This window comes from Saccopteryx leptura, chromosome 3, assembly GCF_036850995.1.
Source record: "Saccopteryx leptura isolate mSacLep1 chromosome 3, mSacLep1_pri_phased_curated, whole genome shotgun sequence".
In the NCBI taxonomy this organism is placed as follows: Eukaryota; Metazoa; Chordata; class Mammalia; order Chiroptera; family Emballonuridae; genus Saccopteryx; species Saccopteryx leptura.
This window is the reverse complement of record NC_089505.1, coordinates 222,579,100-222,601,720: the sequence shown is the minus strand read 5'-3', so window position 1 is coordinate 222,601,720 and position 22,621 is coordinate 222,579,100. Positions and strand designations below refer to the sequence as shown.

The following is a 22,621-nucleotide window of genomic DNA, read 5'->3' as shown; positions in this document are numbered from 1 at the left end:
TTGCTGGCTTGAGCAAGGGGTCACTGGCTCAGCCTGAACCCCCCCCCCCCATCAAGACACATATGAGAAGCAGTCTATGAACTGAAGTGCTGCAACTACGAGTTGATGCTTCTCATCTTTCTAGCTTTTTGTCGCTCTAAATCCCTCTTGCCAAAAAAAAAACAAAAAAAACACAAACATGGTCCTTTTTCTTCTCAGAATCCTGTCAGGGTTCCCCACTTTTAGTGCCTCCAATGGGGCCCCTCACCTTGCTACCCTATGCTCTAGCCACATCCTGACTACAGTTGTGCTTAGCTCTTGCTATTCCCTCTATAGGAATCACCCCCACCCCACCTCCAAATACTGTCTCAATTGAGCCCAGCCCCAGCTGTTGCCATGAACCCTTTGGTACTCTCAGGTCAGAGCCTGCGAGCACAGATCCCTTTTTAGTTAGTTGTCCACTAGACCGCTCACTTCACTCTGCCCTTCCAGGGACAAGTTCACCTCCTGAACTGAGGATACAAAACCCTTGGAGAGAGGGCTCCGTGGGTTATCACGTTTCTCCCATGATGACTCACATGCTTGTATACAACACAAGTCACTTGTTAAAAACGTGTGAGCTGAAATGAGAACACAGTCCAAGGCCCCAAGAAAGATATATGCTCTTCCCAGGAATAAAATTAAAAAACCCTCTCAAACAGGCTGTCCCTCAAAGGGAGCCCTAAGATCTTTTACCATATGCACATTTTTGGGTCCAATCTGTCAGCTGAGTGTAGAAATGAATGACTAGAATGTGTGTAGCCATGCGAGGCAACTACCACTAAAGGCTCTCCTAAGAGTTACATCTGGAACTGCTGCCACTCACATCCTCTCCCAGTAAGGAAGTAACCAAGAACCACTCCCTATGGTTTCATTAGAAAGTACAGTTTCTTTGGCAAGTCCTAGACTTGGGGTCTATTTCTCCTCACACAGGACAAGTTTTCTGTGGCTTACCCAGACCCAGACAGGAGGCTCTGCGGCCAAGCACTTGGGCTGCCATGGGGCCTCACTGTGGAGGTGTCAGGTTAGAGGAGCATCCATGGGGAAGTGCCCTACACACGTAGGAACATGCACTCCCTCTCACTTTTCTAATTACATACTTCATCAGTATCTCCTGCTTCTCTAAGAGGAAGGGGAAAAACCAACTCAGGAAAACAGTAACAGAAAAACGACAGGGAGCCAATAGCATTTACATTCTTACTTGTGGTTTCTATTCATTTGTTTTGTTTTTGCTTTTTTTCCCCCTAGGGGAAAAAAAAAACACAACATGGGAATTTATATGACAGTGTCAGGATAGCTGGGGAAAGAGAAAGGCCAGAGGTGTAGAAGGCTAATAAAAAGTGGGTTCCAAATCACGTGAAATAGTCCATAGGGTCATGTCTGGGGCCTCACAAGATGACCGGTCACTTTGGCATGCGAGTCCGGTGCCTGGTCTCTTGATCTGCTCCTCAGACACCTAAGGTCACAAGAGCTGGCACACCTTGGATACCTGCCAGACAAACTTGGACTTGACAGAAAGACAAAACAATGCAGCCCCTTGGCTTTGTGTGTAAGTGTCACAGCAGGCTTTCTCGCCTAACAGAAGAGTCTGGAAGTGTGAAAGTCAGAACAGGACACATTTTGGCGTCACAGTGAACTCCAGGCAGCCACTTGTTCATGTGCAAGCGTGATCTTCACCATCCACACAGGCATCTGTCCAGATATCCCCAGCAGTCTGGCCAAAGAATGAGGCATGTGACAGTTCCTTTCCAGCCACAGCTCAACAGTGGTGTCCATTCTCCAGCCTTGCTCTGCCACCCATAGAAGTAGATTGAGACCCATCTGCTCTTCCATTCAGCACTGGACACTGATTCCAAAGAAGCTTGGCCATCTAGACCCACACTGAAGGTCTCTCCACTTTTTCCCACTTTTATGCCCCAGATCTCAGGGCAGAAAATTCAGCCAGACCCAGAGTCATGTGTGGCAAACAGGAAAGCCAGGGTGATGGCTGGGCAAGAAAGAGCCAGTAAGTAGCACACTGCAAGACCAGAGTCCATTCAAGAAGGGAGGGGGCATGCAGCAAGCTGTTGCCCCAAGTTATAGTCTAGGGGCCACATTAAGCCTGAGAGGGACACAGTCAGGTCTGCCAGTCTGACACCTCACGCAACAGAGCCCATTGGTTGTTGTTCCTATGTGGAGAGTGGTGGGTTTCCTGCCCTGCTGTGGCCCCGGTTCCTGCACGGAGGCCAGGTTACATCTCAGCGCCACAGCCCTGAGGAGCACCACGCTGGCCAGCCAGCCAGCCAGCCAGGCCCTAGTCCTCAGTGCCTCGGCTAACGGGGATCTGGGGTCCACAGGAAGGCCACTGGGAGGGAGGGAGCAAGGGAAGAGGGTTGCATTCTGCTGGGACAGGTTCAGGGAAGAACTACTGAGGGCTGGAAGGAACTGTGGCCCAAAACACTGCAGAGCCCAAAAGAGTGGGATAAATATCGAAAAAGAGACAACAGTCTTGTCGCTAGTTTAAAAATAGGTTATTGTTGCTGTTGCCTGGTTTTGTTTTTTCCTTTTTAAAATCATTCAATTTTAAAAGGTGAAGGGGCTGAGAAGACTCAGCCCCTTTAACTCTGATCCTTCCTGGGCACTAGGAGGCCTCAGGCCACACCAGGGCTCTCTCCTTGCCTGGACTCTGGGCATCTAAGCCAGGGCAAAGAGGGGAAGACCAGCTCTGCTCCTCAACAGCAATTCCTTCTCCCTGTAAAACCAGAACACAGGGGATGGGAAGTCCAAAGAATAAAGTGCAGAGAATTCTGCAGAGCGGTGGCCTGGCACTGGGCACTCGGAGAAGGAATTTGGGCAGGGTTAGCCCACAGCTATAGCTGTGGGACAAATACTGACCATTATGAAGGAGGCCTGCAGGGCACAGTCCCCTTTCCCTTGGGCCCTATGACACTTCTATCTGGGACTGTCCACTTTCTGCAGCTTCCCCAGGAAAGTTCTGGTCTGAAAGATATGGCCCATGAAGGGAGAAAACTTGTTATGACCATCCCTGGTTGGTAATGACTAGTGACCTCAGGAACGGAAGGTGACAGAGGGGAAAAAGTGCGTGACATAAAATCCATGAGCCCAGGTTTCCAGAGCAGGGATATGTGAATAACCCAAAAGGCAGAGTCTCTCCTGGAAAAGGTTTGATGAAGATGGTCAGGATCCTCCAGTGAGGCCTGTGGGAGAAGGCGCTCCTTGGGGGGTGGGAAGGGCTGCCGAGCGGGAGCAGGGCAGCCCAGGCAGGCATTAGGGTGTGTAGGCCGGGGGTGGTTGGAACTGGTTGATGACCTCGTACTCCGAGGGGTAGGGCTCGGTCTCCTCCATCTCTGAGAGCAGCTCCAGTGCCTGCTCCTCCTCCTCCGTGGGGTAGTGGCGCAGGAGATTGGCTGCTGTTGCCAAGATTGAGGCTCCACCAGCTCCTGCCACCAGGTAGAAACTAACAGCAAAGGTGACATACACCTGGGAACCATGGTACTTCTTATGTTGCTGCTGCTGGGCCAGGATGAGTTCAGAAGCCCAGTAGGAAAAGCCAATGACGGTGGCACACTGCAGGACTGGGGGACAGAGGAAAAGCACAGAAAGGGGGTTAGCAGACACCCTGCAGAGGGATGCTTGCAGAACCAACTTCAGCCTCTCTACCCAAATTCCAATGTCAAAGGACCTGTGTGGCCCTGGATCCTGCAAGGGGATCTCTCTAGGCCAGGGGTTCTTAGGCTGAGGCTGGGGACAGATGCCTGACCCCATCTGGTCTAGTCAGAGACTCTCCATCTTAAGAATCTGGAATTGGAATATGAGAGCTGCTAGAAGTCACTGAGTTCTTAAAAGGAACAGACAAGGCAATGCAATCTGGGCACTGGAGTCGGTAACACCACGAATCAAATCAATAGCCACTCAGTCATGGTGGAGGCTAGTTTGAAGGGAAGCGAAAGGGGAGGAAAGAATCTGAGGAGATTGTGCACTCCAGGGAGACACAATAAGATACTCAGCTCCTTTCCATGCTCGCTGCAGGTCCCGGGAGCCCGGATGAGCTTTAAACCCCATTTTAGGAGAGCCATGAAATTTCTTAGGGAATTCTAACAATATCCTCTCCCGACAGCTGGGCCAGGTGTACATGCAAATGACAAAAGCAAGCTGTTATCATGCCCCAGTGCTCTGGGAAAGGCTAGAGTTAAAATGAGCATCTGGACCAGTATCTGCTCAGAAAAACTCTGCCATCCCCATCTGCAATTCCACACAGGGTGCCCCCACCCTGTGCCAATTCCTCCCCCACTGGGAGCAGGCCTGGGCTTACCTGTGAGAATGTGTGCAAAGGCATAGCGACGGGTGATCTTCAGGGCTGGATGCTTGGGCCCAAAGACATCCAGGAGGAATGCAGAGAGACTACATACTATGCCCAGGAAGCAGAAGGCAGCAATGACCCGCAGGAGAAGCACCGTCTGGGGATTCATGCAAAAATCTGTAGGGGGAGAACCAAATCTTCAGGCCCCCAAGCACACCCTGGAGCAGGAAGTCCCTACCTGGAAGGAGTCTGTCCCCCTCAGTCACAGTCCTGGAGAGCCAGGGCAGTCCTAGAGACAGTGGCAGTAACTCCTGCTCTTGGCTGGCCCACATATGAAGTAGAACAGCAGCCAAATGAGCAGACAGGAACCCTGGTCACTGCTTCCATGCACGCACACTCAACTTCCCTTTCAACAAGACCAGTCTATGTGCAGGCCTCCACTTCACTGTACTTGTCATAGTCTTCTAACCATTTTTAAAGATCCAGACAATCGAACGTGTCAACCCATTCTACTAAAGCATGCTGTGGGCTGCAGAAAGGGCCCAGTAACTACTGAGCTGACACGGCCAGAGAGGCAAGGCCAGAGGACAACCAATGTCAATTTTCTCTTTTCTTTTTTTGTAACAGAGACAGAGAGAGAGAGAGGGAGAGAGACAGACAGACAGGAAGGGAGAGAGATGAGAAACATCAATTATTCGTTGCAGCTCTTCAGTTGCTCATTGACTGCTTTCTCGTACATGCCTTGACAGGGGGGCGGGGGGAGTGAGTGACCCCTTGCTCAAGCCGGCATTCTTGGGCTCAAGCCAGCAACCATGGGGTCGTGTCTATGATCCCACGCTCAAGCCAGCAACCCTGTGCTCAATCTAGACGAGCCCATGTTTAAGCCGGCAACCTCGGGGTTTCAAACCTGGGCCTCTGCGTCCCAGGATGACGCTTGATCCACTGTGCCAATGCCTGGTCAAGCCCAATGTCGATTTTCTATATGGCCACTCATTCATTCCCTTTTTGTTAAAAAAGAATTTGCAATCATTTAGAAAAATGTATCCTTACAAGAGAGTACTATATAAGTTAGAAAAGATGATAGACTGGATCTTCACTTTTTTTTTCTCTGTTTATTTATTAGGTAAGAGAGCTAGTGCTCGTGTTCCTTCTCTTCTTCTTCTTTTATTTTAAATACTTTATTGATTTTACAGAGACAGAAGAGAAAGGGGAGCATGGAATGGGAAGTAACAATTCATAGTTGCTTCATGTTAAGTTGTTCATTGTTTGCTTGCTGTATGTGCCTTGACCAGGGAAGCCCAGGGTTTCGAACCAGCAACCTTGGCATTCCAGGCCAAAGGTTTATCCACTGCACCACCACAGGCCAGGCCACATTTACTTTTGTTTGCTCCCAGAACTCTACTAAAACAAACCAAAACAAAAAATTTTAAAGGCATGAAACCCACAGAAAGGGAAGAGGGACAAAACAGAATTGCGGTAACTAGAAAGTAAAGGGACTCAGAACTAACTTAGCAGCAGAGTAAGCTGAAGTGTAAGCTAGAAGTGGAAACACTAAGAAACAACTAGATTTATACCACAAAAGCCTGAAAGGCTCAGAAACTGATAGCACCAAATACCTTTTAAAATGAGGGCAAAGCTGGCCCTTGCTGGTTGGCTCAGTGGATACAGATTTAGGCCTGCATGTGGACATCCTGGGTTCGATCCCCATCAGGGCACACATGAAAAGTGACCATCTACTTTTCTTCCCCTCCCTCTCCTCCCCTCTCACAGCCAGTGGCTCAGTAGGTTCAAGTGTTGGCCCCAGACAGCGGTTCCTGACTGGATCCTAGTCAGGGCTCATGTAGGAGTCTATCTCCCCTCCTCTCACTTAAAAAACAACAACAACAGAGGGCAAAGCCGTTGGTGGGTGCACACTCCACCAGAACGAGGAAGTGAACCAAGGAAAAGGAAGATGCTGAAAAAGGAGACTTGACATTGACATTCAGAGTCCCCAAGATCATGGTGAAGGAAGAGCCCAGGATGACAACTGTATACCAGACACATTGAGCAACCTAGATTTCCTTCTAGGACCATAATACCATTCTCATTTCTTTTAAATTTTGTCTAGACAACACTGTCAGACCCCTTTGATATCGATGTAAACTGCCATAGCTTCTAGAAACATACAAAGTAAAGGCTCACCTAAAAAGAAGACATTCGCCTGACCAGGCGGTGGCGCAGTGGATAGAGCATTAATTAGACTGGGATGTGGAGGACCCAGGTTCGAGACCCCAAGGCCCCCAGTTTGGGCGTGGGTTCATCTGGTTTGAGCAAAGCTCACCAGCTTGGACTCAAGGTCGCTGACTTGAGCGAGGGGTTACTGGGTCTGCTGAAGGCCCGTGGTCAAGGCACATATGAGAAAGCAATCAATGAACAACTAAGGTGTCGCAATGAAAAACTGATGATTGATGCTTCTCATCTCTCTCCGTTCCTGCCTGTCTGTCCCTCTCTGTGACTGTCTCTGGAAAAAAAATAAAAAAATAAAATAAAAAGAAGACGTTCTAAGCTTCAGGAAATGGGGCTTACCTTCCTCTCCCTCCTCTATTCCAGCAAGCTCTTCTTTCACCTAGCTCAGGGGTCAGGTCTTCAAGTGATTTAGGAAAATCTGGAGAGGGATGGCAGGACTTAGGCTATAGGCTCCTTTCCCAAGTCTTGACCACAGGCTGAGGCTGAGGATGGTGGTCATCACTCTCTAGTGCACATCACCGTCCCCAGCATACTGGCTGAAAGCACGTTCCCAGACCCCAGGCATTCTGAGCTCAGCCTGGAGCAGGGCCTAGGGATCTGTATTTTAAGAAGCAGCCCGAGTCTTTTCCTATGCAGGTGGCCCAAGCCTTACCCTCCAAGAAACACAAATCCTGGGTCTAAAGGAAGAGGGACTGAGAATGAAATCCAAGAACCTGGGGAGGGGACCCAAACCCAACAAAGCAGAATCAAGCCCACAGACATTGGCATCATGGGGTCTTGGGCAGAGGGCTCGGCGTTCAGACCACAGAACCAGAGCAGATACCAGGAGACCTTGGGCCTTTGTGGCAGCATGTACTCCCTGCCTGAGGCTCAGAATTCACCAGGCAGATGGTGGCTGAGCCCACACCAGACTCATGTCACGATCTGGCTTTAGGTCATCCATTAAGCTGCCCTGAGAGCTATCTGTCACTCTCTAGTCAGCTGACCATCTGTTCTGGGCCCAATCATCCTGCCTGGTATCCACTTACTACCAGGAGGCTTGCCTGTGTGATGGCTCTGCCAGCAACCAGGCACTGCCCCCATTACACCCAGCCCTACACAGCCTGAGACTGCTGTGGGCCTGCAGGAGGCTTTGCTGACAGAAAGGCCAGGGACTGTCTCCTGGCTTTACTTTAAATATTGTTAAAAACTCTCTGAGATAGTTCCTCTTGACCCACACAGCATGAGGCAGGCAAGGGCGGAAGAAAAGTGCTCCTCTAGTGCTTCTGAGAATAACCTGCAAGCAGCAGGGTGCAGAAGTTCACAGCACACCCATTCTGCAGTGGGCTATGTTCAGATTACTTAATGTGGCCGAGCACTTGGAATGCGGCTTTAACTGTGGTTCCTAAAAATTCACTAAGTTTGGGCCCTGGCTAGGTAGCCCAGTGAATAAACCATCATCCTGCCACATCTAAGTCATGAGTTTGAGCCCCCAGTCAGGGCATATACGAGAAACAATCAATGTGTACATAACTAAATGGAACTAAGTGAAACAAACCGATGCTTTTCTATCTCTCTCCCTTCCCCCTCTCCCCCTCTCCCTATCAAATCAATGGAAATAATACAGTGTGTCCGTAAAGTCATGGTGCACTTTTGACCGGTCACAGGAAAGCAACAAAAGATAATAGAAATGTGAATCTGCACCAAATAAAAGGAAAACTCTCCCAGTTTCATACCTATTCAGTGCAGTTCGATGTGGGCTCACATACAGATTTTTTAGTGCTCCTTAGGTAGCTATCCCGTATAGCCTCTACAGACTCGTCACTGACTGATGGCCTACCAGAACGGGGTTTCTCCACCAAACTGCCGGTTTCCTTCAACTGCTTATCCCACCGAGTAATGTTATTCCTATGTGGTGGTGCTTCATTATAAACGTGCCGATATTCACATTGCACTTTGGTCACGGATTCAAATTTAGCGAGCCACAGAACGCACTGAACTTTCCTCTGTACCGTCCACATCTCGACTGGCATAGCCGTGGGCTGCTCCACTGTATACACGGTGTTACGGCATCATCATCTGCGCATGCGCACATGCTGCCACATCATCCTACAAAAACTGGGAGGGTTTTCCTTTTACTTGGTGCAGATTTCACATTTCTATCGTCTTTTGTTGCTTTCCTGTGACCGGTCAAAAGTGCACCATGACTTTACGGACAACTGTATTTTTTAAATCTACTAAGTCTGGCCTGACCAGGCAGTGGCGCAGTGGATAGAGCGTTGGACTGGGACGCTGAGGAACTAGGTTCGAAACCCCAAGGTCGCCAGTTTGAGCACAGGCTCATCTGGTTTAAGCAAGGCTCACCAGCTTGGACCCAAGGTCGCTGGCTTGAGCAAGGGGGGTCACTCAGTCTGCTGTAGCCCCCCAGTCAAGGCACATGAGAAAGCAATCACTGAGAAACTAAGGTGCCGCAACAAAGAATTGATGCTTCTCATCTCTCTCCCTTCCAGTCTGTTAGTTCCTCTCTCTGTCTCTGTCACAGTAAATAAATAAATAAATCTACTAAGTCTGGGGGGAATACAAAAAAATAAATAATAAAAATACACTAAATTTGAACTTAACTAGTGTTTTTTGTTTTTGTGACAGAGACAGGGACAGATAGACAGGAAGGGAGATGAGAAGTACCAAGTCTTTGTTGCAACTCCTTCATCTCCTTAGTTGTTCATTCATTGCTTTCTTATATGTGCCTTGACTGGGGAGCAACCTCAGGGTTTCAAACCTGGGTCCTCTGAGTCCCAATCCGATGCTCTAGCCACTGCGCCACTGCCTGGTCAAGCTGTTTGTTTGCTTTTTTAGCGAGCAAGAGAAAAACAGACAGGGAGAGAGATGAGAAGTATCAATTCATACCTTCGGCACTTTAGTTGTTATTGATTACTTTCTCATAAGTGCCTGAAGGGGGAGGAGGGCCCTCCAGCTGAGCCAGTGACCCCTTGCTCAAGCCAGCAACCTTAGGCTCAAGCCAGCAGCCTTGGGCTTCATGCCAGTGACCTTTGGGCTCAAACCAGCAACCTCAGGGTTTTGAACCTGGGTCCTCAGTGTCCCAGGCTAACGCTCTATCCACTGTGCCACTGCCTGGTCAAGCTTTAATACTTCCAGTCTTAACTGAAAAAAGGCACTGCTCAGTGGCTTCAAAGCCACTTTCTTAGGCTGCATAGTGATTATAGGGTATCCATTTTACTACTATCCTTAAAAATGTACATCCATTATATATACCTCCATGTGTCTCAAGTTTCACAGTACACTAATAATAAGGAAGGCATTATGGGTCTTGGGCAGAAGGTCTGGCCTCCAGACCACAGAACCAGAGTAGATAGAAGGAGACCCTGGGCTTTTGTGACAGCATGCATTCCTTGTCTGCATATGATAAAAAAGATTCAGAGAGAACATCCCTTCCTTCCAGACATGTAACTGCCCTTCCCAAGAGACAAACATTGTTGGCAGTTTCTTTTGTGTTCTCCAGGAATAGCCTGTGTATACTGGGGGTCAAACCTTATCTTAGTCCAGGCTCACTCACTCTGGGGAGCCATCCTGCAGCTCAGATGAGGTACTGGAAGCTCCATGAGGTTAAGTAACTTCCTTCAGGTACCACAATGCATAGGTAGATTCCAAACCCTGGGTTGGCTCCCTTGCACTGTGATGCTCAGAATCACCAAGCACTAGAGTCAGCAGGAGTTAGCTGCTTTATAGAGTTAATCCATCAGATCCTAAAGTGTTGCATTTAAATGGTCAAAAGTTAGTATAAATGCTCTCAGAGCCCCCCTTAGAGCCAGCAGCTGCTGAGCACAGAAGGGGAACAGCTAGAAGCACAAAATCTCTTCCAGACAAAACAGGTTGGGCCATTAAGCAATGAAAAGTGCTCAGACTGGGTATTATTGGGCAAAACCTGCTTGATGTGGTCTAAGCTTCTGCAGCCAGAGTCTGGCTCTGGGAAGCAATGGGGAAACCAGAAAAGCATTGGACTTGGCACCAAATCCTAGATCTACCAAAGACTGGGTTACCTTGAGAAAATCATTAACCACCCTTGGCCTCTGCTCGCTCATCTGTCAGATGAAGGCAGTACTACCTGCCCCATGTATAGGGGTGCAATGCAAGAGAGAATGCTCAGCAGCCTGTGCTTTAACTGCCCTGCCACGTCCACACTGGGCCACAGCAGTGTTGGGCAGATAAAATGTATTATGCTCACTTTGTTAAAAATGTCGCTACCCACATGAGGCCGTCTCCCAGGTGATATTAATGTGTGTTGAGAATCCTTGTAGCCTGGGGCTTGGTTTTGGGATTAAGCCTTTCCCACCCTTTTTGATGTGGGGTGGTACAATCCTATCATGCCTCAGAGAAGTGACTTTGTATTAGAGACTTCCCTATTTTGTATATTGGATTAAGAGTTTGGATTTCTACACTATAAAATGGGGACGGAGTGGGAGCTTGCTTTCTTGGTTCCTGGGATGATTAGCATGAGAGAGCAGAGGGAGCAGAGCAGAGAGCAGCGGGAAGAGGCCATGTGGCCAGGAGAAGCAGCCAAGATGGCGGAGTACTGAGTGAGATGCCAGTTTGTGTAGAGTTTGTATCTGGGATAAGGAAGGAGATGGGGAACTGAGGAGAATAAGGCTGGTGAAACCTTTGATTCTAGGAAACTCGGATAAGTCAGTGGCTTTGTGAGCACTGAATGTGAGTGGGTTTTGGAGCCCAGTGTATATTTTTACTTGCCCGCCGGGTGCAAGCTAGAATTAAAGATGACAGCCCATCAGTTCTTGGCTCCGTTGTTTCTTTACCGACTGTCCGAATCCAATGCGAACCTGCAAGAGCTGGGCTGCTCTGATGGTAGCCTTGGCCCTGGCCGTGGCTTCTGGCTTTACAAGCAGTATCTGTCCTGCTGTGCCTTTCCTGCTTACAGCACCTTGGGCCAGAGAAAGAGCCCTCTAAACCTAGACTAAGGACGCCTATAAAGCCAGTAGCCACAGCCACCATTACAGCCACCTGGCCCGTGCAGGTTTGCATTGGATTCGGATAGATGGTAATGAAACACTGGAGTCAAGAACTGGTGGGCCATTACCTTTAATCCTAGCTTGCACCCTGCAGGCAAGAAAATACACAGTGGGAAAACACTTCCCTTTCCATTCAGGGCTCCCAAAGCCACTGACTTATCAGAGTTTCCTAGAATCAAAGATTTCTACCTCACCAGCCTTATTCACCTCTGCTCCTCATCTCCTTCTCTCTGCACAAACTGGCTTCTCCTTCAGCACTCTGCCATCTTTTCTGCCTCTCCTCTACAATGCTACTTTCAGGAATGGAGAGAGTGAGCCCCTGGTGGTCTCCCTTATTTTACAGTGTAGAAATTAAAGCCTTTAAACCAGTATACAAATAAGGAAGTCTCTGATACAAAAGCCACTTATCTGAGGCATAAATGGGATTCCTCATAAGAGTGCACCACCCCACGTCATGCAACAGTCAAGGGTGTGGGGAAAAGCTTAGTGTTGAGATCTTAGTATTAAAAGGGTGGGAAAGGCCCTGCCTGCTTACAGCCTGTCACCCACACCCAATACAAACTATAAGGGAAAAAACATATACATATTTGCAAACTTATTTGACCCACAGTGCCCTACCAGAAGGATGATGCAGTACAGACAAAAAGCTTCTAACCCAATTTCAAACAGGTTTTGTTTCTATGTGATTCCCTGTAGAGGCCCTGAATAGGAACATAAAACAAGAGACAAAGTTCAATGCCCTGAGGCAAAGGCCACAGTGGCTTTACTGACAAAAGTGCTGAACACAGCACAATAGGGATAGAATTAGCAATTCTGATTAATCAACAGATGAGGACAATTGAGTTACTCCCTTGCACCTTAATCTGCTCTAAAGAAGTTCCCCTTCCTGACTTCCTCATTCTTGTCCCTGGTTCTATTTTGTGTGTATCAATAAATACCCATAAGGACTGGGAGTCAAGATAGTCTCATGAAACCTGAATAACAGATTGTGAGGCCTCTCCCCTAGGTTCCTTGGGTGCATACCATGTGGTTTCCAAGTAGTGCCTCACGTGAGGAACGGGAACCAAATGGTGAAATGACCTCCCAAAGCCTGGCAAAGGAAAGGACGCACAACACATCCGTTACGTGGGACACAGATGAGAGAGGAATAGCCTCCAAACATCTGCGAGGTCAGATAGGTTTCAGACCAGAGATTTCCCTCCCTTTCCCCCCTTCTTCTTCATTTGCTGTCTAGCATGTGGAATTCCCTGACCTTGGAACAGTGCAACCATAAGCTCCAACTTCATGGCCTTCTCCACAGTGCAGGGTGTAAGGTAATCATATTGTAATGCATCAACACTGTCCTTGGTATCTGAAAGAAGGGAGGCTAGACATTGAAGAGTGGGAGCGAATGGAGCACTGGCTCTGCAACTCATTTGAGCCAATTACTATACAACATCTAACAACGTGGAATCATTGTCACCTGGCACTATGCTTGATCCAGGGCTGAAATCACCAGATTCCCCCTCCTGATGAGCCCCAACCTCACCAGCCACCTCTCCAACCCCCAAGGCTCCCTCTGAGCCAGAATCACCATCACCACAGTCTCTGCCACAAACCCTAAAGTATGATCAGTCTATGTTTGCACAAGGGTTTGGAGCACAGCTAAGATTGTTTTCAGGCATTCCCAGTAATCCACCTGCCCAACAGCCTGTTAGACATGAGAGTCTCCTTTCCCAGGCCTTTAAGGAATTCGGAGAAAGTGTTACTGAAAATGGGGTACAAAGCACATTTACCAAATGGATGGTTGAGGCAGTTGGCACAGGTTATGAGATGACCCTGTGGGACTGAAAGGGGTTAGTGTAAGCAGTAACCACCACTGCTCAATACAGCGTCTGGCTACAAGAATACCAGGATACAGCTCAGACACAAGCTGCAGAGAATCTGAATGTGGGAGTTCCAACTGGTATTGATATGCTCACAGGAGCAGGGGCTTATGATACCCCCCAGGCTCAAGCCCGCATGAACCGCGCCTTTTCTCAGATTTTTATGGTGGCTTTTAAGGCATGGGTTCAGATTTCAGATAGCAAGGTTCCTATGGACTCTTTTGCAAGCATCCTTCAGAAGACCTAACAAACGCTATATTGATTTCATTAATCACCTGCAAACTTCCATCTCACAACAAGTAGAACAAGCAGCAAAAGTGCTGACCCTTCAATTGGCTTTATGAGAACACAAATGCTGATTGCCAAAAGGTACTGGTTCCTTTTAAGGGGCAGCACCCTAATATAGCAGAAATGATTACAGCTTGTCAAAATTTAGGTACTGAATTACATTGAGCCCAGGTACTTGCTGCCACATTAAGGCCACAAACTTGTTATCAGAAAGATTGCAGGCAGAGCCTAATGGCAACTGTGTAGCTTGGCTTTGGTGTGTGCCCGAGGGGCTAACTAAAGCTCAATCTGAAAATTCTTTATAAAGTTCCAGCAAAGCAGATTGTAAAAATCCAATATAATCAATTGGTGTTTTGTTTTGTTTTGTTTTTGTTTTTTTGTATTTTTCTGAAGCTGGAAACGGGGAGGCAGTCAGACAGACTCCCGCATGCGCCCGACCGGGATCCACCTGGCACGCCCACCAGGGGGCGACGCTCTGCCCCTCCGGGGCGTCACTCTGTCGCAACCAGAGCCACTCCAGCGCCTGGGGTAGAGGCCAAGGAGCCATCCCCAGCACCCAGGCCATCCTGCTCCAATGGAGCCTTGGCTGCGGGAGGGGAAGAGAGAGAGAGAGGAAGGAGAGGGGGAGGAGTGGAGAAGTAGATGGGCGCTTCTCCTGTGTGCCCTGGCCGGGAATTGAACCCGGGACTTCCGCATGCCAGGCCAACGCTCTACCACTGAGCCAACCGGCCAGGGCCTGATCAATTGGTGTTTATGAAAATCACCAGGTCAAGTAAAAACTGGACTTAAGCCTGACCAGGCGGTGGCACAGTGGATAGAGCGTCGGACTGGGATGTGGAAGGACCCAGGTTTGAGCAAAGCTCACCAACTTGGACTCAAGGTTGCTGGCGAGCAAGGGGTTACTCGGTCTGCTGAAGGCCTGCGGTCAAGGCACATATGAGAAAGCAATCAATGAACAACTAAGGTGTCTCAACAAAAAAATGATGATTGATGCTTCTCATCTCTCTCCGTTCCTGTCTGTCTGTCCCTATCAATCCCTCTCTCTGTCTCTGTAAAAAAATAAATAAATAAATAAAACTGGACTTAATACTATATATAAAACTAGGTTATCAATTTAGGATAGCCAAGATGTGGCTCTTTTGAGGCTTAAATTAAGTTCTTGCACACAAATTGGAAATGCCAGCTCTAATATTGAACTAAATAAAATAGTTTAATTTCTGTATTTAAATGCTCTGGGCATTGTTGCTTTATGATTGAAATATGTAAGGAGCACTCATTTAAACTTAAATAGATGGAATTTTGGATCCTAAACTTATTTCTTTGTTTTGTACTCCATAAGGTCTTGCCAGGCTAATTGCTGTGTTCTGTGTTCACGGTCTTCAGAGTTATGGGCCAAGTAGCAACTCAGCTATTAGGTTTAATCAGGTTTTATTTATGTGGCATGCCCATGTCTCTGTACTGTAATTGCCTTATTTGTCTGTCAAATTGTACTCAGGTGTGTGAAACAGGAGTCAGTTTCAGTTTGAGCGCTCTTGTCTGTCTCATCTGTCTGTCTGAAACTTTTACTATTCTATGTGCACTAGAAATCATCTGCCTCCACCATTTGGGTTTTGTCCCACCTAGACCTTGTAACGGTCATTTACAGTACTGAAATTTACAATAGTGAAATATTACAATATTTCATTTACAATAGTGAAATACTAATGTGAAATAAGGTTTAAAGACTAGTGACCCAGTCCCTCCTTCTAGAGGATTTGGTTTAAAAATATCTTTTGTTTGAACTTTGTCTTTGTTTAGAATGTGATTATTATGTTATGCACCAGCTTTCATGTGGTTCATATTAAAGATTCTACTGAAAAAATTAATTAATAATTCAAAGTGGGGAAAAGATCTCATCCCCCTTTCCAGACAGTAAAATTCAGAAAAAAAGAAGAAAAAAAGAGAAAACAGGTCATTTAAATATCTTAAAGTTTTCTGGAGACCTGTAAATTATTGCAATCCTGAGAATAGGAGAATTAACAACTCTCTAGACCCTGTGCAGCCTGTAGAAATATGAAGTGTCACACCACAACCTCAATGTAAAGGGGGAAAAATGGGGCACTTTTAAAATCCAAGCGGCTCACCTGACCAGGTGGTGGTACAGTGGATAAAGTGTCGAACTGGGACGTGGAGGACCCAGGTTCCAAACCCCAAGATCGACAGCTTGAGCACGGGGTCACTGGCTTGAGCAAGGGGTCACTCACTCTGCTATAGCCCCCCCCCCCCCCATCAAGGCACATGTGGGAACGCAGTCAATGAACAACTAAGGTGTCACAATGAAGAATCGATGCTTCTTATATCTTCCTGTCTGTCCCTCTCTGACCCTCTCTGACTCTCTGTCTAAATAAATAAATAAAATCTAAGCAGCTCTGTAACCCATTCCCTCCCTTCTCTTCAGTCAACCTGGAAGGTTGCCAAGGACAAATATAGAGTCTTACATTCTCTATAATTATTAGTAATAATGTAAAATATAAAACTATTCAAAAAAATTTTTAGCCAGGTGGTCTACAAAAGCACTTAATATTAATACTAGTTTAATTAATGTCTTTTAAAGTTCTTAAGAGAAAATATGTTTTGCCTGAGTTTATAAAAGGTTCCTGCTATCTCTATTATATCTTTTGAAAATATGTTTGTTTGCCAATGAAAAAACCTGTTTCTAAAGGTCATGAAATATATTCATAAAAGTATCAATCTAAAATTGCTAATTACTAACTTAGTTCTCACTGAAAGTTAAGGTTTTTGAAATTGAGAATTCTGATTAATTGGAAGGAAATTGTATGGTTTTAATGATAAAAGGTATAAGGTATGGGGGTACTTTTAAAAGGAAAATAGAGATGAACCTTGTGACATTCTTGGGGAACTCAGGAGCTTGAGAAATTCACCCAAATTTAACAAGTATTGCAAAAACAGCCAATGGTCTTAAGCACCAACTGCACAAACAAAAAAGGGGGGAATAGGGGAGACTCACCCCACAGGTGAGTAATTTTTTTAACATTTTCTCATTTGGATTTACTACAACCACGAGGCATTTTATACCAACCGAGCAATGGTCTAAGCCTCTCATGTTGTATACTGCGATGTATTAGCTGGCCCTGAGTGGCAGAGTCCAGTCCAATTGCTAACCTGGGGGTGAAGGTATGCTACAATTTTGTCATCAACAGGTCCACTGTGGATACCAGTGAGGAAAGTGAAGCCTAATCATGAGCTAGCATCAGCCCCTAGGAAGCAACCTGGCTCTGGAGATCCAGAGGAGACCTAACTCACTCCCCAGCACTCAGGGAACACCTGACACCACCTGGGGCGCTTTGAAGCGTCTAATCAGGCGTGCTGAAAATGTTTTGCAGAATACAGGCATGCCTGTGACCCCTGAAAACCTGTTTCTCTCTTTATACATACTTGCCTTTCACTTTCCACTGCAACTAACGTCATCTGTAGAAAAATGTCCTCCCATACCTATTGAAGATTTGAACCCCTATTACACAGCTCAAACAAAAAAGGGGGAGATGTAGAGGCCCTACTGAATAGGAACAAAGAACAGGGACAGAGTTCAGTGCCCTGAGGCAAAGGCCACAGTGGCTTTACTGACAAAAGTACTGAACACAGTACTGTGCTGAACACAGCACAATAGGTACAGAATTAGCAATTCTGATTAATCAATAGGTGGGGACATTTGGAGCTACTCCCTTGCCCTTTAATCTGCCCTAAAATTTCCCTTCCTGACTTGCTCATTCTCTTCTCTGCTTCCTGACTTCCTCATTCTAGTCCCTGCTTCTATTTTGTGTGTATCAATAAATACCTATAAGGACTGAGGGTCAAGGCTGTCTCATGAAACCTGAATAGGGGATTGTGAGGCGGTCTCCCGTAGCTCCTTCAGTCGACCCCATATGGTCTCCAGAGTACTGTCTCCTTGACAACTCCCTTCCTTCACTCCAAAGTTGTAACCCTCAGGCTTAGTGGGAAGTAAACTTCCCTTGGAGTGATGCTAATCTATAACACAGGAGCCTGCCCCACAGCCCGGGTCTCAGGGCACAGAGTAGACACTGGACGTGTTTAGCAGCGAGCTCAGGTTTTCCTGGGTCAGGGGCTCAGTGCTCTTTCTGTCCTCCCCAGCCTGATGTCAGTGTGGCAGGGAGGACAACAAATATCTGCTCTCTTGAGAGCACTGCTAAAGAGAAACAGAGTCCCCAACTACTGCGCAGGTATTATTTTATTTGTGGGGAGGAAGGGGACCCGGAGCAAGTTCATTTTAAATTCATACCAGTGGTGCAGCCCACTATTGTCTGGTAAGACAGAATCCAGCCTATCCTCCAGTTGTGCTGTGTGCCCTGTCTTTTTAGTAACTATTGCCCGACAGTTTCCTTCGGTCACCAGAGAAGGAAGCTGCTATGTAATAGGATCCCAAGGCACTCACTTTGCCCAAGGTCACTGGTGAGTCACAGGGCAGGATTTGTTTTGAAGGCCTGGCTCTTCCTGTCTACTTACCCACTGCTCTCACCCCCTCCCAACCCAAACAGACTGTAGACAGGAAGATTAAAATGGCTTCTGGCCAGTTCCCTTTTCTGTTCCATCTCCCCTCTTCCCCTATCTGGAGTCCCTGTTAGAAGCACTTCCCCAACGCCCTGGCCCTGGCCCCAACACCATCCTTGTCAGCACTCATCTGCCCCTACCTGTGTAGCCTGTCCCCACTGTGACTTCCAGACAGGCTTCTGACATAGCACTCCAATAGGGCCCCCTAGTGCCTGGCTGGCCCATCACCACAGATACCAATGGTCCTTAGATAAGGTGCCTGAGAGGCCACGCTCCACAGGACCTAGAAGTGCCAGCTGCATCAGTCACCACACTACAGGTACATCAGCCAGTGGTTTGTTGTCAATCATGATTCACTTGACTTCAAATCCCAGACTTCCTCATTACCCAAAGGTGCTTCCGGAGGCTGCTGTCAGCGCTGCCCTTCGCTGGCCAACCCTGCGAGGCAGAGAGGCATTGGTGTACAAAAGGAATGATTATATGGGGCCCCCCGCCCCACTCAGGACCACTAGAGATCTGAGCATATCTCTAGGCCTGAGCCCAGGTTGAAGAGCATTGTGAGAAGAAGGCACCCCTGCAAAGTGGGAGAACTCAGGACAGAATCGTCTGAGCCAGTCTACATCTGTTAAAGCCTCCAGGGCTCTGTGAGTGACAGGGGGAGGGTGAGTGGCTTTGCCTCAAGATCACAAACTTGAGCTGGACATTGAGGTGATGAGAGATACAAAGCACTGCTTGGGCTGGGCTTGTGATAAAAACTCAACTAGAATGGGGAAGTAATACGCCTTGGACAGCTCCCACAAAAAACAAAGCTGGAGCGCACTAGGTGTGCTGTAAGAGTGGAGGCCATGCATGTAGATCAGCTGTGTGGCCTTGAGCAAGTCACCTGACCTTCAGAGCCTAAGACTTCTGTGAAGTAGCCCTGATGACAATACCTACCAAATGAAGGTATTGTTTAGGACAGCGGTTCTCAACCTGTGGGTCGCGACCCCGCCGGGGTCACGACCCACAGGTTGAGAACCACTGGTTTAGGAGAAACTAAAGGTAGGCATGAAGTGTGCTGAGCACAATGCCTGGCATTCAGGCAAGGGGTAAAGAAACAGGAAGGTACTGCTCCAAAGCCTGCCGGCCCAGCCCATAGCCTGTCCCCTGCAGAGACCTGGGAGGATCTGTTCTCTCTCTAGAAGCAACGATAGGCACCAGGCTTGGCTTCCATGCTAGGACATCTGTTAGGCCCCAACGATCAGAAAAATCACAGGACAGCTCATGTAAAGGCCCACTAGATACCAAAAACCAACAACTACACAGAAAAAGAAGAGAAGCAATCAGGAGCCCTGTACTGTGATAGCTCATGAGGTACCACTATCAATTTTTTTTTTAATTTTTACTTATTGATTTCAGCGAGAGAGGAAGGAAGAGAGAGATCTGTTTCTGTATGTGCTCTGATTGGGAATCAAATTGGCAACCTCTGCACTTCAGTATGATGTCAACTCCTTTAGGAATGGACACCAAATAGCTTGCAGTGGCCAAGGAGATGACCACAGGTTGAAACTGTCCATGAGTTAAGATCCTTAAGCACATGAGCAAATGTAAAAGTTAAGGCAACATGCTTTTTATTTGTGTATGTGAATATATATATATATATATGTATGTGTGTGAATGTATATACATGTATGTGAATAAAGAAGAACCTGCACCAAGAATTATTTTTATTTTTTACATGGCTTTGACAAGGATGCACACCAAAGTGGAATAACCCTGAGATCAATCCTATAACAGCTTAAGTAAAGAAAAGAATAATAAATGAGACAGCATCATTTTACACTAAGTCCATAGATAAGGCAAATGCAGCTATGCCACCCCCAACTGTATGGCCCAAGAGAGATGTAACTTCACTTCCCTGAGAACAGCTTCCTGGACCTCTGAAATAAGGACCTGGGATCACATTGTCACTCCCATCGCATAAATTTCATGAGCCTTCCTAAGAATGAATAGAAAGGGAGAAGCCTCAGAACTCTCTCCCAATTTGTAGGTGACACCAAGCTACTGAAATACCAGGGGATCAAATGCAAAGGTCAGGATGAAGCGCTAGAAAGGTGGCAGCTGTGCTTCAAAGAAGGCAAGCGGGGGAGGTGGGCTGAGGGAAAAACTGTCCAGACTCAGCTCCAGCTTGGTGGCCTTTCCGCTACATGCCAGATACAAAGCTGCATGTCACAAGGACTCCATTGTCTGTGTAATTCTGTCTGAAGGAGCCAATCCAGCAAAGGCTAGCATCAGGGGAGACCCTGGAAATAAACCTGTTCTCTAAATCATCCTAAACCCTCAGAAACTCAAGGGAGATGCAAAACAGAGAACTCTCAGAGAAAAGCAACATTAGAATATAAGGATACAGCTTTTCAACCTAGACCTGCAGAAGTGGTGTAAGATCCAAAGCACCAAAAAAAATTTTTAAATCCAAGTTACAGAGAACTTAACCTTTTCACCAAACTCCAGTGTCTAAGTCCTTAAAAGAGGTAACATGAAGATAACTAACAGATGCGGAAGCAAATATCTGAAATGCATCAGAGTGGCACAAGAAGAAAATACGACCTTAAAGAATGGTTCAAAAGATTGGGGGGGGGGGTGAATTATATACTAAGGGCTGTGTGTGGTGTGGTCCACTGAACATTTCCCAGGTAAAAGCCAGGCAGTGAAGTCCTGCACTCACACTACACAGCCTGTACCCTCATTGCTGGAGACAAGGCTGGGCAGAAGCAGTTATGGGGCTCTCTGGGGCAGCAACCACTGCCCCCTTTCTCTCCAAGGCTGCGGGCTCCCACATGGGCAAGTAAGGAGACGACTCCCTACCCCTTTCCCCTTTTCTCTGCCCACCAGGCTGGGAAGCATGATGATCAACAAAGAAACCTCGCCTCAGTCGGGCACAGATGTACGGTTGAGAGCCAAATTCCAAGTGTTTTACTGAGGTTGGAACTTCCCCCTGGTTATCTAAAACGCAAAAACGTATTTTAAAATCTAGCCATATTAAAAGTTCCTTTTTCTCCACCAGTCAACTGCCCCAAAGAAAATTTCCTACATTCCAGAGGCCCCTTAAAAGGGGACAGCTCATTGGCATAGTGCCCTTCCTCCGGCAGAATCCTAAAATAGCCGCAGTCCAGATTAGCACGGGCGTGAAGGTGCTTGGCTGAATAACATCTAATTAATGAGGAACCGGACCCCAAACAGAGCCACCTGGTGGGCATGAACACCAGACAGCAATAGGGCTGTTTCTTCAACCAAGTCTTGCCATTGGCTATCTCTGCCCCAGTCCGCCCCACATTCTATTCCTCGGGGAGAAGCCCCAGTCGCCCAAGAAGAAGAGGCCCTGCGCGCGGCGGCCTCACCTTTTAGCAGGTCCGGGTGCACGTAGCCCAGCACGTCGGAGACCCCCAGCTCCTGGCGGGAACAGGTGCCACCGTGGATATGCAGCCAAGCAGGCTCGGCGAGGGCAGTGCACAGCGCCGTGATGGACAAGGCGCCGGGCAGGGCCGAGGCCAGGCTACGCTCCGGCTGCTTGGGCAGGGCGCTGCCTCCCGGGCTCCTCCGCCGGCGCCCGCCGGGCAGCCCTGCGCCTCCCGGGGCGTACATGCCCGGGGCCGCCCGCCGTCGCTCCGCGGTCGCTGAGGCTCCCCGCCGACGTCCGCGGGGTGCACAAAGTCTGCCTGTTCCAGGGAGGAGGCAGGTGAGGAAGGCGCAGGGCTGCCAGGGCCGACACCGGAGTTGGGACCTGGGGACAAGACGAGACGGGGGGCTGCAGGGATTCAGGGGGCGGGGACGGTGACTGGGTCCCTGGAATGGAGGTGCGGAACGAGGACCGAGAGAATTGGGGGCCGCCTGGAAACTGGGCAGACTGGACTGGGGGATGCGGGGCAGAGGTATGAGCTACTGGTTGAAGAGAGACCCGGACTGGGGTCTCGGCCAGAGAGGGTGCCGAGGGGAGGAGGACAAGTCTGGGCCGCAGGGTTCCGGGATTCAAAATCCGGCCAAGGCGCCCTGGGGTGCAACCACTGCCCAGAAAAGACCCTTCCCACACCGATCGCTGTTCCTCACCAGTCAGCAAGCCTCAGGGATGGCGCCGCTCCGTCCCGTCACGGGTTCCTCAACTGCCCGGGGCCGAGCGATCCCAGGCCTTAAGCCCACTACACCGGGACCGAACCGGGTCCAACCCACTTCCGCTTCCTCTTCCTCAGTCACCGCCTCCGCCCGCTTCCCCTCCCCCTGACCCGCGCCCGTCACAGTGCGGCACACCACCGCCTCCCGCGTGGGGCCTCACGGGACGGGTAGTTCGAAGTGGCCCTGAGACA

The 22,621-nt window shown here is 48.3% G+C and overlaps 1 protein-coding gene across 2 annotated transcripts; it reads right to left on the bottom strand.

The window, feature by feature from the left end:
* Positions 1 to 1,206: 1,206 nt before the first annotated feature.
* On the bottom strand, positions 1,207 to 22,515 carry TMEM127 (transmembrane protein 127). Of its 2 annotated transcripts, none has more exons than XM_066377672.1 (4): positions 22,368 to 22,515; positions 21,662 to 22,044; positions 4,331 to 4,495; positions 1,207 to 3,593 (listed from the first exon to the last, which is right to left on the bottom strand). In XM_066377672.1, the coding sequence occupies exons 2-4, from the start codon at positions 21,903 to 21,905 to the stop codon at positions 3,286 to 3,288; spliced, it is 717 nt and encodes a 238-aa protein (XP_066233769.1). In that variant the 5' UTR covers positions 21,906 to 22,044; positions 22,368 to 22,515; the 3' UTR covers positions 1,207 to 3,285. The 2 variants fall into 2 exon arrangements, with proteins under 2 accessions (XP_066233769.1, XP_066233770.1); XM_066377673.1 differs by having other exon boundaries at positions 21,662 to 21,979.
* Between the last annotated feature and the right edge of the window lie 106 nt (positions 22,516 to 22,621).